Source organism: Sinohyriopsis cumingii, chromosome 1, assembly GCF_028554795.1.
Source record: "Sinohyriopsis cumingii isolate HCF-2022 chromosome 1, ASM2855479v2, whole genome shotgun sequence".
In the NCBI taxonomy this organism is placed as follows: Eukaryota; Metazoa; Mollusca; class Bivalvia; order Unionida; family Unionidae; genus Sinohyriopsis; species Sinohyriopsis cumingii.
The window spans coordinates 1469118-1483613 of NC_142961.1; the positions used below are offsets into that span (position 1 = coordinate 1469118).

Below are 14496 nucleotides of genomic sequence, written 5' to 3' on the forward strand. Positions count from 1 at the left end.
ATATTTATATATATTTCCTACACAAGCGTACCAAATCCACAATATTCACATTCAAATGGTGATAAACGGCAATCCGTTACTCAATGGCAAAATCTATCATTACGTAAACAAATTTCTTGTCTACCAAAATATAACTACGCAAAGAATTACAATATTAATTCTTATAGCGGCTAGCGAGCAATACAATTCTTCACAAATACAAATCGTCCTTTCAAAAGGGCGTAAACGTAATAATCCACGAAATAATATGCACACATATTACTAGCGAAAGAAGAGAACATTTTCGCCTCACAAATAAGGTGTACATGGTAACATTATGAATAATGATGCAACGAATCAACATCGTAATCAATCGTAAACAAAAGTACTAGCTAAAGTCATGAAAAAAATGCAAAATATTAAGGTCATAATTAACTATTCATACTTCAATACAAGTAAAATGTATACATACGACAAATTCTCTTCAATTAACAGCAGTCGTATCAAGCAGAATCAACGTAACATCAAACTTACCTGATCGAAGCTATTTCATGAATTTCCTAAATTCCGCCAATTTTTACGAATGGCTAACGGAGTGTGTGTCACTGCGACTCTTAAACACCAACTGACGAATTTCAGGCTTGTACAAGTCTTATGTCAATTTCTCGAATCAAGTCCCACCTACAACGCATCCCGATTGGATGGCGACGGACTCTGGTCATTTGATCGAACTGTCAATCATAAAAATGTCAGTCTGTGTGTCCCCATGTACGGTCCAGCCTACCATTGTCGGCTTCCGGCTCTTTGAAGTTGTCTACGTCACGTGTTCCCATGTACAAAGATTCCCGCCAGATTTCCACTCAAGAGCTCAAACAAAGACTGGGTTACGTAAGAGGATTAGCCAACTTAGGCACTTGGAAAAACAAAGCTTACCTGGCTCCACTTACAGACTTATAAATACATGTATAATACAAGGGGTTGGGGTAAAACATCACAATTAATTATGCCTAAGGGTGGAGTGTGGATATGAGGTTGACGTTTTTATATGTAGAAAATAAACCAAACAACGCAAATGATCCATCGTCTCGTCCCAACGCAAAAACAAACGGCTTGATGAACGAACGGAAAAGGTTAGCACAAAATGAAAATCACATAAACGTACTAAGGCAGAAAATACTTATTTTGTAATTGTAGACTTGCTAGAAACATCATGGCACGTTACACTGTAGATAGAGCATTTTACTTATTATATTTTGTAATTGTAGACTTGCTAGAAACATCATGACACGTTACACTGTAGATCAGAGCATTTTACTTATATTTTGTAATTGTGGACTTGCTAGAAACATCATGGCACGTTACACTGTAGATCAGAGCATTTTACTTATTATATTTTGTAATTGTAGACTTGCTAGAAACATCATGGCACGTTACACTGTAGATGAGAGCATTTTACTCAGTATATTTTGTTGTAAGTTGACAGCAGTCATCATAATCTGAAAATGAACATTCTCTTTACTTTTCATGAAGAAACACAAGACATCTGGATGAAAATTATCAATTTATTAAATACTGACGACTACAGCTAAAACACTTATTACAACAAATATTAACTGCTAAAAAATTAAAAGAACTACAAAACATGGTTTCATTTAAACTACTGACTAGTTTCTTCAAAGGTCATATACAAAAATTTAAAATGTACTCATGCAATGAAATATTAGCACAATCGTGCAAAATATCACGTGACTGGCTATTCTGAAGAAGACAAAAGTCTGGTGGCAAAACAAAGAGACTTCGTGTGGACTGGGCAAATAATTGCTCAAATTAAGAAAAACTAATATTCTCCAGTGGGCTGAAATAAAACTAAAACATCATCATTTGGCAATCTGATGAAAGGTGTTTGAATTGATGAGGTCTATTGAGTTGACCTATGTATACGCCTGTAATGAAATCCCCGATTTTCAGAGACATGGAATATTACAAATTGTAATGTGTGCGCACATTAGGTTAGATTCAAGAAAAGTAGTATAGGAAGGTGCTAAAAAGTATGTTTAAACTAATAAAATATCTCCTTTTAATATTGTAAAAGTTTATGGTGACTTAAATAGCATTAGAAAACGATTTTATGTTAGACTTGGAACAACAAATTGTGCAATACGATTATATAATTTCAATGACGCGCATATTTGAGGCCAATAAGAAAACAAGAGACCCAAGTATGCTTGAGATCACTCATCTGATATCTGTTTAATCGCGAAATAAAAGCAGTTGTCATAGAATCTGGATCAGTAACATGCTGTCTGTATAAATGTTCTACAATGCTGTTGATTATATACATTATAACAAAACATGTTTGATACCTATAAAAAAAATTGATGGTAGCAAGTTTTCTATCTTAAGCCACATTTAATGGATCAGCATTTATCGAATACTAAGCTCTCTATGACAAAGTTACAAAAATTCGTTTTTTTTTAAACATATCAAGTTGTGTAAATGTTTTGATATTTTTGTTATCAGCGGCCATATTTGATGGATGATTGGCATAATGTTTTCAACTCTGAAAGGCCTACAAGCCTAGATTCTACCTGTAAATTTTTGTCAAATTCTGCTAAATGGATTTTTTAAAGTCTGTTTCCGATCAGCGGTATTTGAAAGTTGTTTTTTTTTCTCCATTTTTAGTAACAGTAGTAATACAGAATATATGGCAGACTGGCAACGTTCATACAAAATGCGTGTCGGGATGCTTTCTGTCAAGTTTGATCAAATTCTGCTCAGTAGTTGTTCAGAATGGGCCGTGTAAAGGAATTTTATTTTTGTGATAATGGCGACCACACATCGCAGATTATCTGGATTAACTTTGGAAATACTAAATGTCTGGGTGCGTTCTCTCAAATTTGGTTAAAGTCTACTGATCAGTTTCAAGAAGTTTTTTCTCAACTTGAAACGGAGGTCCTATTTAGGGCAGACTTGAAACGGAGGTCCTTTCTGGGGCAGATCAGCATAACTTCTTAAAATGTTAAAGTTCTGTATGCCATAATGCTTTGGAATTTTGGACAAGTCTGTTAGGCGGGTTTGAAGAACAGTTTGAATATTTGTTTTCTTTTTTTTAAAAACTGTTTTTAGTAACGGAATGCATCTCTTACTGCGGATTGGTATAATTGTTAGAATTCTGAAAGCCCTCTATACCAGGATGCATGTTTCATTTCGTCGAATTTTGTTCTGCGGAGTTTGAGAAGACATTCAGGTTTTTCTATTCTTAAATACGGTCGCTGTATTTGATTGTGGCTCGTCATCCCTTGTACCAACATGAAAGCTCTCTTCCAGGAAGCTTTGTCTCAAACTTAGTCTAATTGTGTGGAGCGAATTTTGAAAATGTCATTTAAAAGTTTGCCTATTTTTTGAGAAAGCCCTCTATGTTTCCATCAAATCTGACCAATTTATGAAAAGCAGCAGTACTTGATGGAATCAGTATCATTTTAACAAATTTAAAAGAATTTTAGGTCATGATCCTTTCTTAGAAAATTGGTCAAATTCAGTTACCCGATTTAGAAAATTGGTTTAAAGGTGTTTCTTATTTTGAGCAACAACTTTGAATTTAGCTGTTGTGCATAAATCCTCAAACTGTATACAAGATTAAAGCTTCAACTTAATCTATGGCTGAAAAAAGACTACTGAAGCCTTCATGCAAAAAGATCCCAAAACAATATTTCCTTTATTACAATTTCACTGTAATAAGCCCAAGTATAACAAGTTGCGAAGTACGCGATCATTTTCACAAAGACTGAACAGTTAGCCAGACAGCACTTCGGTTGTAGTAAGCCAGTGATAAAGTAGAATGCTGGGTTAACATTAAGTGCAAGTATTATAGTAGTGTCTTACAATTCAAACTACACAGTCCTCTGTAAAGGTTGGATGGTATTCAACAGGGTGATTATTAATAATATTTTGCATATCTCGTATAAATGAAGAAATCGCTTTCAATGACATGTATTTGACTAATGTTACTTACCTAAACGGAGAAGCGTTAACTTGTCTGATCATAATAGGATTTTTTTTTTTTTAAATCGAAATGTCTGGTGTATGCAAACGTAACAGTTACATAAATTTAGTAATCTACAAATCTGAATCTTTTCTTTTCTTTCCTGGAATGATTAATGACATATAGTAGATAATGAGTCTCATAATTCATAGAGTATGATAAATGGAGGACGTGTATATGGTAAGAAATTCCGTTTTGGTATAGTTTCCCTGTATATAAAACGCGTCATTCACTAGCTGAAAACGTCTTTATGGCGTTTTCCAGTTTAGATCGGACATCAACGATACAAGTTACCAATGACCAATCTACCTTAAACTGCAAAGTCAGGAAACAGCTTCCATACAAGTGACTTTCTACATTTAACAGAACCCTTTTGTGGACTCGGAAAATGGAAGTCAAAGACCACGTTTCTCCAAAAAGTTACAAACCAGTATGTTGACCAAAATTTAGAAACCTGAGAGTCAGGATGAGAAAGTGAAGGTATTGAAAGCATTCGCATTATGGAGACGATTTAATAACATGATATTAGGAATCGTTCATTCGTACAAGTTCATCAGTTTCTCTGATTTAATAACGTGATATTAGGAATCGTTCATGCGAAGAAGTTTATCAGTTTCTCTGATTTAATAACATATTAGGAATCGTTCATTCGTAAAAGTTTATCAGTTTCTCTGCTCTTTTCAACAAATGAATGATGTGTTTTATATACAGGGACGTTATTAATACCATAATTTCTTACCATAAACACGTCCTCCATTTATTATACTCAATGATCTATGTTAACTTTAAAAAAATAACTATACATGTCATCAAACTAAATTTAATTTCCATAGATTCTGCACAAGATATGCATGTAAAACTATGACGGGCCTTTTGAGGAGAGCTCGTCTTTTATTGGCAATGTATGCCTTTGTAGTTGTTCAAATATAGTCTGTACTAAAAATGAAATTACTTTTGGTTCTTCATGCAAATTGAAACTGGTCAATTGGTCCTATTTAGTATGAACAATAAAATGACTAACCAAAGTTGCAACAAAAATTATTCAAATAAAAACGTTTCAGTGTCTGAAAACTTGGTGTCCAAACACTTGGAGTAAAGAAGATAAAGATGCATTCTCACTGAAAAATAAAGGCAGACTGTTTTAGTGATATCTTTCTTCTTCAAATTTTATAAATAAAAAACAATGTGGCTTCAAATTAAAAAAAAAAATGTTGATGGTATTTATTTATTTCCTGACAGTAAATCACGTAATTAAACAATGTATTATTATAACACGGTTTACTATCTTCCATGCTTGTTTAGTTTTACTAATACTTAATGACTACTTTTAATGTACTGTCAATATGTTGTACATGTGGAGAATGCCTGTATGTGAAATATAGCAATTCCATATTTTGTGTCACTGGCATTTACTTTAGTGCCTTTCAACTCCTGTACAATTTTTAATTTCTTGACATATGCAAGAAATGGCAATCTAAAATTCATGAAGTGCAATGGAGCAATTATCACACAATTCATATCTGCAATTCAACGTCTTTTGCAAAACATGGAATACAAAAAACCTCTTGTGCAAAACATGGAATACATTTGTGCAAGACATTAAGTATGCAACAGACGATATAACTAGATTGTAGTGAGCAATTTTTGGGACTATCTCAAGGAATGTATAACAGCACCATCATAAGCTTTAATTTTCTGGACAACATCTTGAATAAAGTTAAATAAAACTAGAGGAATTTGACGATACAAGTTCAAAAAGTACACAACACCTGGGAAAAAGTGAGTAAAATTATTTATAATCATCATTATATTTTTAATACTGAGCATACATTTTACTGTAACTGACAAATAACTACAAGAGTTCAAGCATTCACAAAAATCTGTCATCTTTCATACAAACAATGCATACACTGTCAGTCAAAACAGGCAATAACAGCAAGAGTTCCATAAATGGCACAGTGTATTCCCAACCAGTGTTTAATAGTCATCTATACTGATGACAGAAATCTGAGTTTCATCACAACAACCTTCACCTTTAGTCCTTAAACCCCAAAACAACATTGGATTCTTCCTAACCCTAACTGCAAGCTGTCCGCGCAGTTTGGTAACTGTAAATGGAGAACGTGAGTTATTGTGCAGAAACCGTTTTTTTTAAAAATACTTATCTAAATTAATGATCTCACCCATGATCTTAGGAAAGTTAAGTGGAGAATTATAATAGTGTGTCATTAATGATGCATCAAATATTTATTAATTGCTAGCTTAGATTAAGTCTGGTTTAAAAAAAAATACTGCATGGGCCAGAATGTTCCTGATTTGATTGTTGTACACTTCAATACCTGAAAATTTAAAGCCTTTCCTATGAAAAAAAATCCATGCAAACGACTAAATTTGATAAGACTTGTATAAATCAAGATGGTGACATGGAGATATTGAGCTATATTGACTTTTCATTATACAGCGACTATTTCAAGATTTCTAACATCAAATTTATACATTCAGGTAATAAAATGTATAAACCATAAGGACAAATATAACAACAAAACAAAATCTATTAAAACAAAAAGTACCCATACAAAAAATGACAAAATACACAGGAATGTACAGTTCAGACAATAACACAACAAACTACCCATAAATATGCGCAGAAACACATGTATGTATATTTTGCAACTTATGTTGATAATCTTTAAAAGAAAATGATGCTCTACAGCAGGCACATGCAACTTCCTCCAGGGAGCAGGCCAGATAAGCAAATTTTAAAGCCACACCCTATGATGTAAATAGATAAAGTGCATGCCTGCTCTAAAGGAACATCTATTACTACTGCCTTCGTTTTATCCCAAATATATTGAACAGCTTATCTTGTATCTTCCTTTTCCGAAAATTACCTGGTTACTCAAACTTCTAAAAGTGAATAATGACATCTCGATGGCTTTGAGATCAGAAGAGCATGAAGAGATGGACAGGCAGGCATTGCTATCATTAGTTTGGGAGCTGGTTGGTTGGTTGCTTGTTGTTGCTGAGCTATTTCAAGATCATCAAAAAATCTCACTGTATTGTGATACCAACTCTGGCAACAGTGTATCGTAGCAGAGACTAATTTATCATGATAGCAGAATGAAACAAAATAAATTATATGAACTGTCCTAAAGGAAAAACTTTTTTGGCTGACTTTCTATCCAACAGAATGAAGAAAATAACAATGCCCCTTACAATAAATTAATCCCTTCAACAATGTCTGATTGGAGTTATTTTTTTACTGGCTTTTCACTCTCAGTGAAATTTCTAAGCAGGTTCCAATGACTGGTTGAGAGAATTTGTGTGCTTGTTTAATATTTTAACTAAAGTTGGTATGAAAGTCTATAGCTGAAAACTTAAGTTTTTTCTGGATGACACTTTTTCTCAGAACTTATTTAAATTAAACGTTTTTACTTTTCTAGCGGTTAAATTCCAAAATGAAATTGTACTTTTGTAACATTTGGAGTACAACCAAAGACTGGTCACAGAATCGTGTAAGAACTAAACACGCAATTGATTTGTATCATTATACAAGAGGCTAATTATAATATTCTGAGTTGTTTCAAAACGGAAATACAATTCTGCTGAAGAAAACATTGTTGGCTTGCAGAAGTCTGTACAACAGCAGAATGTTACCCAGATTGATATGATATTGGCAGCAGAAGGTTGCTTTGGGATTTAGCTACTAAAAAAAGACAGAAGAACATGAAAACTTAAACTATGTCTAAGAAAAAATGTATCATCCAGCAATAACTTCTAATGTAAACTGCACCATCTTTACCACAAGTCTTTAGATACCCAGTTTTCAGACAGTGAAACTTTGTTCTTTGAATAACATTGAAATTTCCTCAAATGTTTACCACGTCAAATGCACATAATTTTTTCCAAACTGTCTTTAAAACCAGTAAAGGGATTTTAAGAAAGGTGAACAATACAGATCCAACAAAAATAACCACATTCCAAAATCCCTCAAGGGATTAACAACATGCACACAAACTGTTTCCTTCAAAGCACCAAATCTACCTACTAACATTTTGAAATTTCAATGAACTGTAGTCTCTTACAAGATAGCAGTTATTAATACATTATAGTTTTGAAATAAATAATGCTACATAAATATTTTAATTAGTTTTGGTGCATTTGTTTTCTGCATTGGTACACGTACCCTATCCTATAGACTGATTATTAATCTACCTCCATTAAAAGTGGGCATCTTATCTTGCTTAAACACACCAACAGGCTAATGAAATACAAGTGTATACCTTTGATATACATCAAACTATATGGATGATATCTAGGAAGATCAAGTTCAACACAAAACAAAACATGACCTTGCAGGTGATTACAATCTTGACCTTTGCAGTACATGTATCTCAGTGTGTTTTGTTTCCTGACCTTGAATGATGCTTTTATTTGTGTTTTAAGTATACAATATCAATAATTAAAGGGACCTAACAGGGCACTGAGAGAAAACAAGGAACAAGATACACTGTCTTAAATAAAAGACAACCTCCTTATTACATGCTAAGTGTTCTATTTGCAGAATATGATAACAGACATGTTTTAAAATTATTTTAGGGTATCTAATCAATGGTTGGTGAACATTTAAAAGAAAGTCACAGCAAAAAAAGTTGTTTTTTTTTAGTCTGGGAATTGATAATGTTCTATAGTCAAACACAAGATAAATTTTGTAAACATGGGTAAACTTGTATATTTGTCAGTTTATTTATGTACAATGATGTTATCATCAAATTTCTCATATTGCGATATAAAATTTTGCAGCAGCCAGCTCAGTGGCAGTGGTGTGTGCATCAAAATCCTAGGGTTCTTACAGTCATTAAAACTCGGCAGATTTTCTACATAAAACATTATAAACCGGAAGCTCTTTGGCTTTCATAAAAATACATAATTGTCACAAGTTACAACTATTAACTATAACTCTTAATACGTACTTAAATAAATACCAATCTTCTGAGTTCCATACAATGTCATAAATAACAAATTATAAACTTGTACTGTTTGTATTTGCTTATTAGTCAAGCCAAACTGCAAACAGCATAGATCCTGATCTGCCATAGCATCATTTGCTTGAAGATTGGGGTCCATCTTGTTTGTTCTACTGATTACTTCTAACAAACTGCACAGACCCAGATCTGTCAGTGCATTATGCGACAGCAGATCTAGGCCTGTGCAGTTTGCAGTTGAACTTGACTTGTAAACAAGTACACACTGTATAGCATAACGTAACCAGACCTGGATTAATCATAATCAGTAACCATAACTGATTACTGATTTTGTCATTGCAAGTAATTTGTAATGAGAACATTTCTGAATAAAATTCAATTTAGTCAATTACAGTAAAAAAAAGAACATGGTATTCAAGACAAATTTCCGAGTACTTCATAATTAGTTTCATCACAAAATACTCGGAACTTTTAATGAACAATAAATAAACATGCAGAAAAAATGTGATGGCATAAATATCTGTTTGCAAATTTAATTTTCAAAATGATGTTGATTTTATAGGGTACTGGAACAATGTGTTTATTATGAAGAAAAAATAAAAAAGATGTTAGAAGAAAAGAGAAATGTGTTCATTTAAAGGTACCTGATATGACCCAAATGCAAACCTTAACAAAGGTCTGATAGCCAAACAAATATTCAAGTGCAATATTATATATCCCTATTACTGTTGTGGTGGGCCATGCCATACTGTTACAAGTCCAGTCCAAGTGCAACATGTACAGACAATATATAATGTCCAAACAGATCTGGATCTATGAAGTTTGTGACGACCAATATCTAGGACAAATAACAAAAACCCTGTTCTGCATAGGCATTACTAGTTCTATGTCGTTTGCAGTTAGACTAATCTTATATGTAAGTAGGTGTGGTTATCATGAATAATACTGGGATAATTATCTTCAAAAATTTCCAAATGAACGTAACATTTTTCAGTATCCAAACACAAATTAGCCAATATTAAAACTTAGGTATTTAAACAAAAATGTAAATATGCACCATATACCATCAATATACATGTAACGAGTACATGCATCATGTTGAACCATTCATTTGAAGCCTTTTTCCTGGAAAGAGACTAGTAAGACACATTGGCTTGTGGTCCTCCAATAAAAACAAAGTGATCAGAGAAAAGTTAGAGGGAGAAAAGACAGGAATTGAAAATATAAAAAAAGCCAGTTATTTTCAGTATTAAAAATCTGTGCCTGCCTGTTGGCTCAGAGTAAACGTCATGTCATGCTTGCAGAATGTATTTGTCCAATGTGATCTTTGATTTGCTTTATTCCACATATAAATTCTACATGTTTTATTACAATTTCTGATGAAAAAATCAAAATGCAAATTTTAATTTGGGAAATTATAAAAAGTCTTATAACAACTGGTTCTCAATTATGGTCCATTTGTGGGGAAAAAGACAACCCTTCTTTAGTAAGAGTACAAACACCCCACCCCCATGAAACAATGAAATTTCTGGATGGAACAACGTAGATGAATAGAAATATATAGTGTCTCCCAATTAAGTATTCAAATTATTTGCAATGTGACTATATTGTCATGTGTTGTTATGAGAGCAAAGTGTTCCAACTGGATACTTTAATTTACATAACTGCCATGAGGAATCTCGGGCTATGGGCCTAAATTTTTGCCTAATAGTACTTTTCATGACATGTGAGATTAACAAATTATAGATGACAGAGTTTTATTGACTATTCATTTTATACTAAACATGAAACTGGTACTATTATTACAAAACAATGGTACTTGATGTATGATGTCAACTGTCCATCATGAAATTGGTACTATTATTACAGAACAATGGTACTTGATGTACTTGATGTATGATATCAACTGTCCATCATGAAACTGCACTATTATTACCCAAAAATAAAAAACCTGATGTATGATGTCAATTGTCCAACATGAAAATACTATTGTTACAAAACAATGGTACTTGATGTATGATGTCAACTGTCCATCATGAAACTGTACTATTATTACCCAAAAAACCCCAAACCTGATGTATGATGTCAACTGTCCATCATGAAACTGTACTATTATTACCCAAAAAAAACCAAACCTGATGTATGATGTCAATTGTCCAACATGAAAATACTACTGTTACAAAACAATGGTACTTGATGTATGATGTCAACTGTCCATCATGAAATTGTATTATTATTACAACAAAAAAAAAAAACCCTGATGTATGATGTCAACTGTCCATCATGAAACTGATATTGTTATTACACAACAACAGTCCATTATGTCATTTGCCCATCATGACAACTATATGGAGTTGGACAAGTTACAACACTGTAATTATATGTTGATGTCATCTTTGCTCTAGTAGCTGGGACATTAGAGTACACCAGTGTTTATCCAGGTCCTGATTCTTCAAGCAACTGCTTAGTAATCCAGTCAGAGGGAATGTCCCCTGAAGAAATATCTAGTCCGATACAAAAGGTCTCCATTTTGCCTGGTATGTCGGAACAATAATTCTATTACTCTTCTTCAATGTAAGCATCCTACTACACGTCACTAATGAAAATAAATGTGACTACCGATGAGATGATCCTTATATAACGTTTTGTGTTCATAATACATGAATATCAGAAAACATCAAAGACATTGACATTACACCACACAAGGTACTGACTGAGTTTTATATCATAACAACAAATAGCATGCATTCTGACCTTAATCCAATATGTACAAGTCTAGGCCCAGCATTCACAAAAGTTTTCAAGCAAGAAACTGAAGTTCAAACTCAATATTCCGAAACTCGGACTGTCAATAACTTTAATGAGAATAGAGCTAGATTCACAGAACTTTCAGATCATTGGGCATGGGTCGAGGGTTACACAGTTTACTGCTTTGTTAGAATATTGTGGGAATGGATCCTACTTGAATGTTTACCATGGTACATTGCAAATATGAATAAGTTTTTTTTGTGCGTAATTGAAATGAAATACAATTTTTACTTCAGCTTTCATTTTTTAACCCAAAATTATTTCTCAAAGATGAGTTTATGTTATAATCCACCTGCTGCATAGCAATGACCTAAGATGTCAGATGTGGAATATGTAATCTTCTATCAGCCAGTGCCACACAAAAAGCAATGACCTAAGATGTCAGATGTGGAATATGTAATCTTCTATCAGCCAGTGCCACACAAAAAGCAATGACCTAAGATGTCAGATGTGGAATATGTAATCTTCTATCAGCCAGTGCCACATAAAAAGCAATGACCTAAGATGTCAGATGTGGAATATGTAATCTTCTATGAGCCAGTGCCACACAAAAAGCAATGACCTAAGATGTCAGATGTGGAATATGTAATCTTCTATGAGCCAGTGCCACACAAAAAGCAATGACCTAAGATGTCAGATGTGGAATATGTAATCTTCTATGAGCCAGTGCCACATAAAAAGCAAAATTGCTGACCTAGCAGTATTCTGTGCTGAAATTCTCAATGAAACATGTAGAACAAAAATTGAGAACTTTGCCCTTCTCAGGAATGTCATGCAGAAGTGCAGTTTACTGGTAATAAACTTGACTAAACACATTTGCCAAACTCATCAAATACAAGTGCATCTTGGCTTGAGATGATGCTACCACTTGTACCCTGAAATTGCCTACATGTAAGGATGTTTCCCATTCATTGTTCATTTGATGAGATTTAAAAGAAATGAAAGTTATATGAAGCTTTGACTTCATGTTCACGATTTAATATTATTCGGCACAATCAACAAACTTCCTCAAATATTCTGCAACACTTAATGCAATACACTATCCTTTATCATAATATGAAAATTCTGGCGATACCCATTTCCCAGGTTACCAACTTTCCAAGACATATATTAACTCCAATTATCTCTTCTAATTTTGTGGTTTTGAGTGCAGAATTACTTGCTCAAAATGTTTTGAGAATACTGTGTCTGCTCTGGTCTAAATGAGGTAATTCAATATGCTAATGTCCAACAGTCTCTGGTCCATGGCAACTTTGAGTATGTACTGGCTTTGGTTTCCTCACTCTTTTGTTTTCTTTGTGAGTGTAAAGGCATTAATTTTTAAGTGTACACAGAGCTCTTTTACCTGTAAATATATAGAAATATAAAACATGATTGTATCTTGTCAGAAACATGAGAATTATGATTATTGTTCAATGAAGAAAACCTGATCTAAATTCATCATCTTTCAATTAGCATAAAATGTCATTTATTTATTATCAATATTATGACAATGTGCATGACACCCTTCTTGATCAGAGCTAACTTCTCAAATGTTCTAGATCTGTATTTGACTGCAACAGAAAGGGCCCATTTGACTGAAATTTCATGGTTAATAAAAACAGTGCACTAATCATCCATCATTGATGCCTTCAATATACTGTGCAAGGCCTGTATCATTGTCCCTAACAAAATAAATACATTTTTATTGGCTGAATACTAAGGAACATATAATTCCCCAAACAGCCATCTGAAAATAACGGTCATGCAATTTTCCATGTTAATCACTTATTTCCATCAGAGTAAAGCAAGGTAAAATAAATTCTTTATCTGTTTTTTTATTGTATTTACTAATAACTATGTTTGTAAATTTTCATTTTCGTTGCTTTACCTAAATTTACATTATGAATGAAACAAAAGTTTTCCCAAAGAATAAATTATTCAACTTGAGCTGGACTATGTACAAAATAAAATGATAATTTTTTCACTTCATCAACAGATTATCAAATTTTCGTACCTGAAACTGACAAAATATATTTTTTAAAATTAACTCATGAATCAACTTTATTTACATGTTCTATAGCATATTCATTGTTTTGGTGACCATGTCTCAGATATCCCATAATTTCAGCCAATCAGATAAGTGTGATGGGTATGATTGGTGTTTTGTCAGTATTCTCCATGGTTAATGAGCTGACCTTGATGGCTTTGCAAGGCACACAGCCTGATAATAAATATTTCATTTTCTGGTGTGTCACTTTCATTAAGTCAGACACTTTTATTCTTTATGTAGAAGCCAAAGATGAACATGAAATCAAATCAGATATATGATCACCCATAAACGTGTATAAATTGATACTTCATTATTAAAAAAAGAATAACAATACCAAAGCTATAAAAGGCAACACATTTTTATATTTGTTGGTCATACCCATTGACCACTGCTCTTGGTGTGTGCAATAGGTTTGTTGTACAACAAAACATCACAGAACAAGCTCTTCCGAAGGCTCAGTTAGCCAATGGATCTGCTAAGTTACCACTTGGTCATCCCTGAAAATGAACAGCAGAAATGGAGTCCTCTGATAGCACAGACAAACAGGCAAAAATATAAAGATGAAGCTAAAATGGATATGGCTGATGAAAGCAACCAAAGTCAGACTGCTTACAATGCATGATCTTGCTGCATGCAGTGTTCCTGGTGAC

At 33.3% G+C, this 14496-nt stretch overlaps 1 protein-coding gene across 1 annotated transcript in view; it reads right to left on the bottom strand.

Annotated features, from left to right (window-relative positions):
- Window positions 1-1527: 1527 nt before the first annotated feature.
- Window positions 1528-14496, bottom strand: part of LOC149806313 (ethanolaminephosphotransferase 1-like) — a 53290-nt gene continuing 40321 nt past the window's right edge. The window contains exon 9 of the mRNA XM_089951490.1: window positions 1528-13159. Within this exon, the coding sequence (XP_089807616.1) occupies window positions 13094-13159 (66 nt within the window). The 3' untranslated portion in view covers window positions 1528-13093. The remainder of the gene's footprint in view (window positions 13160-14496) is intronic.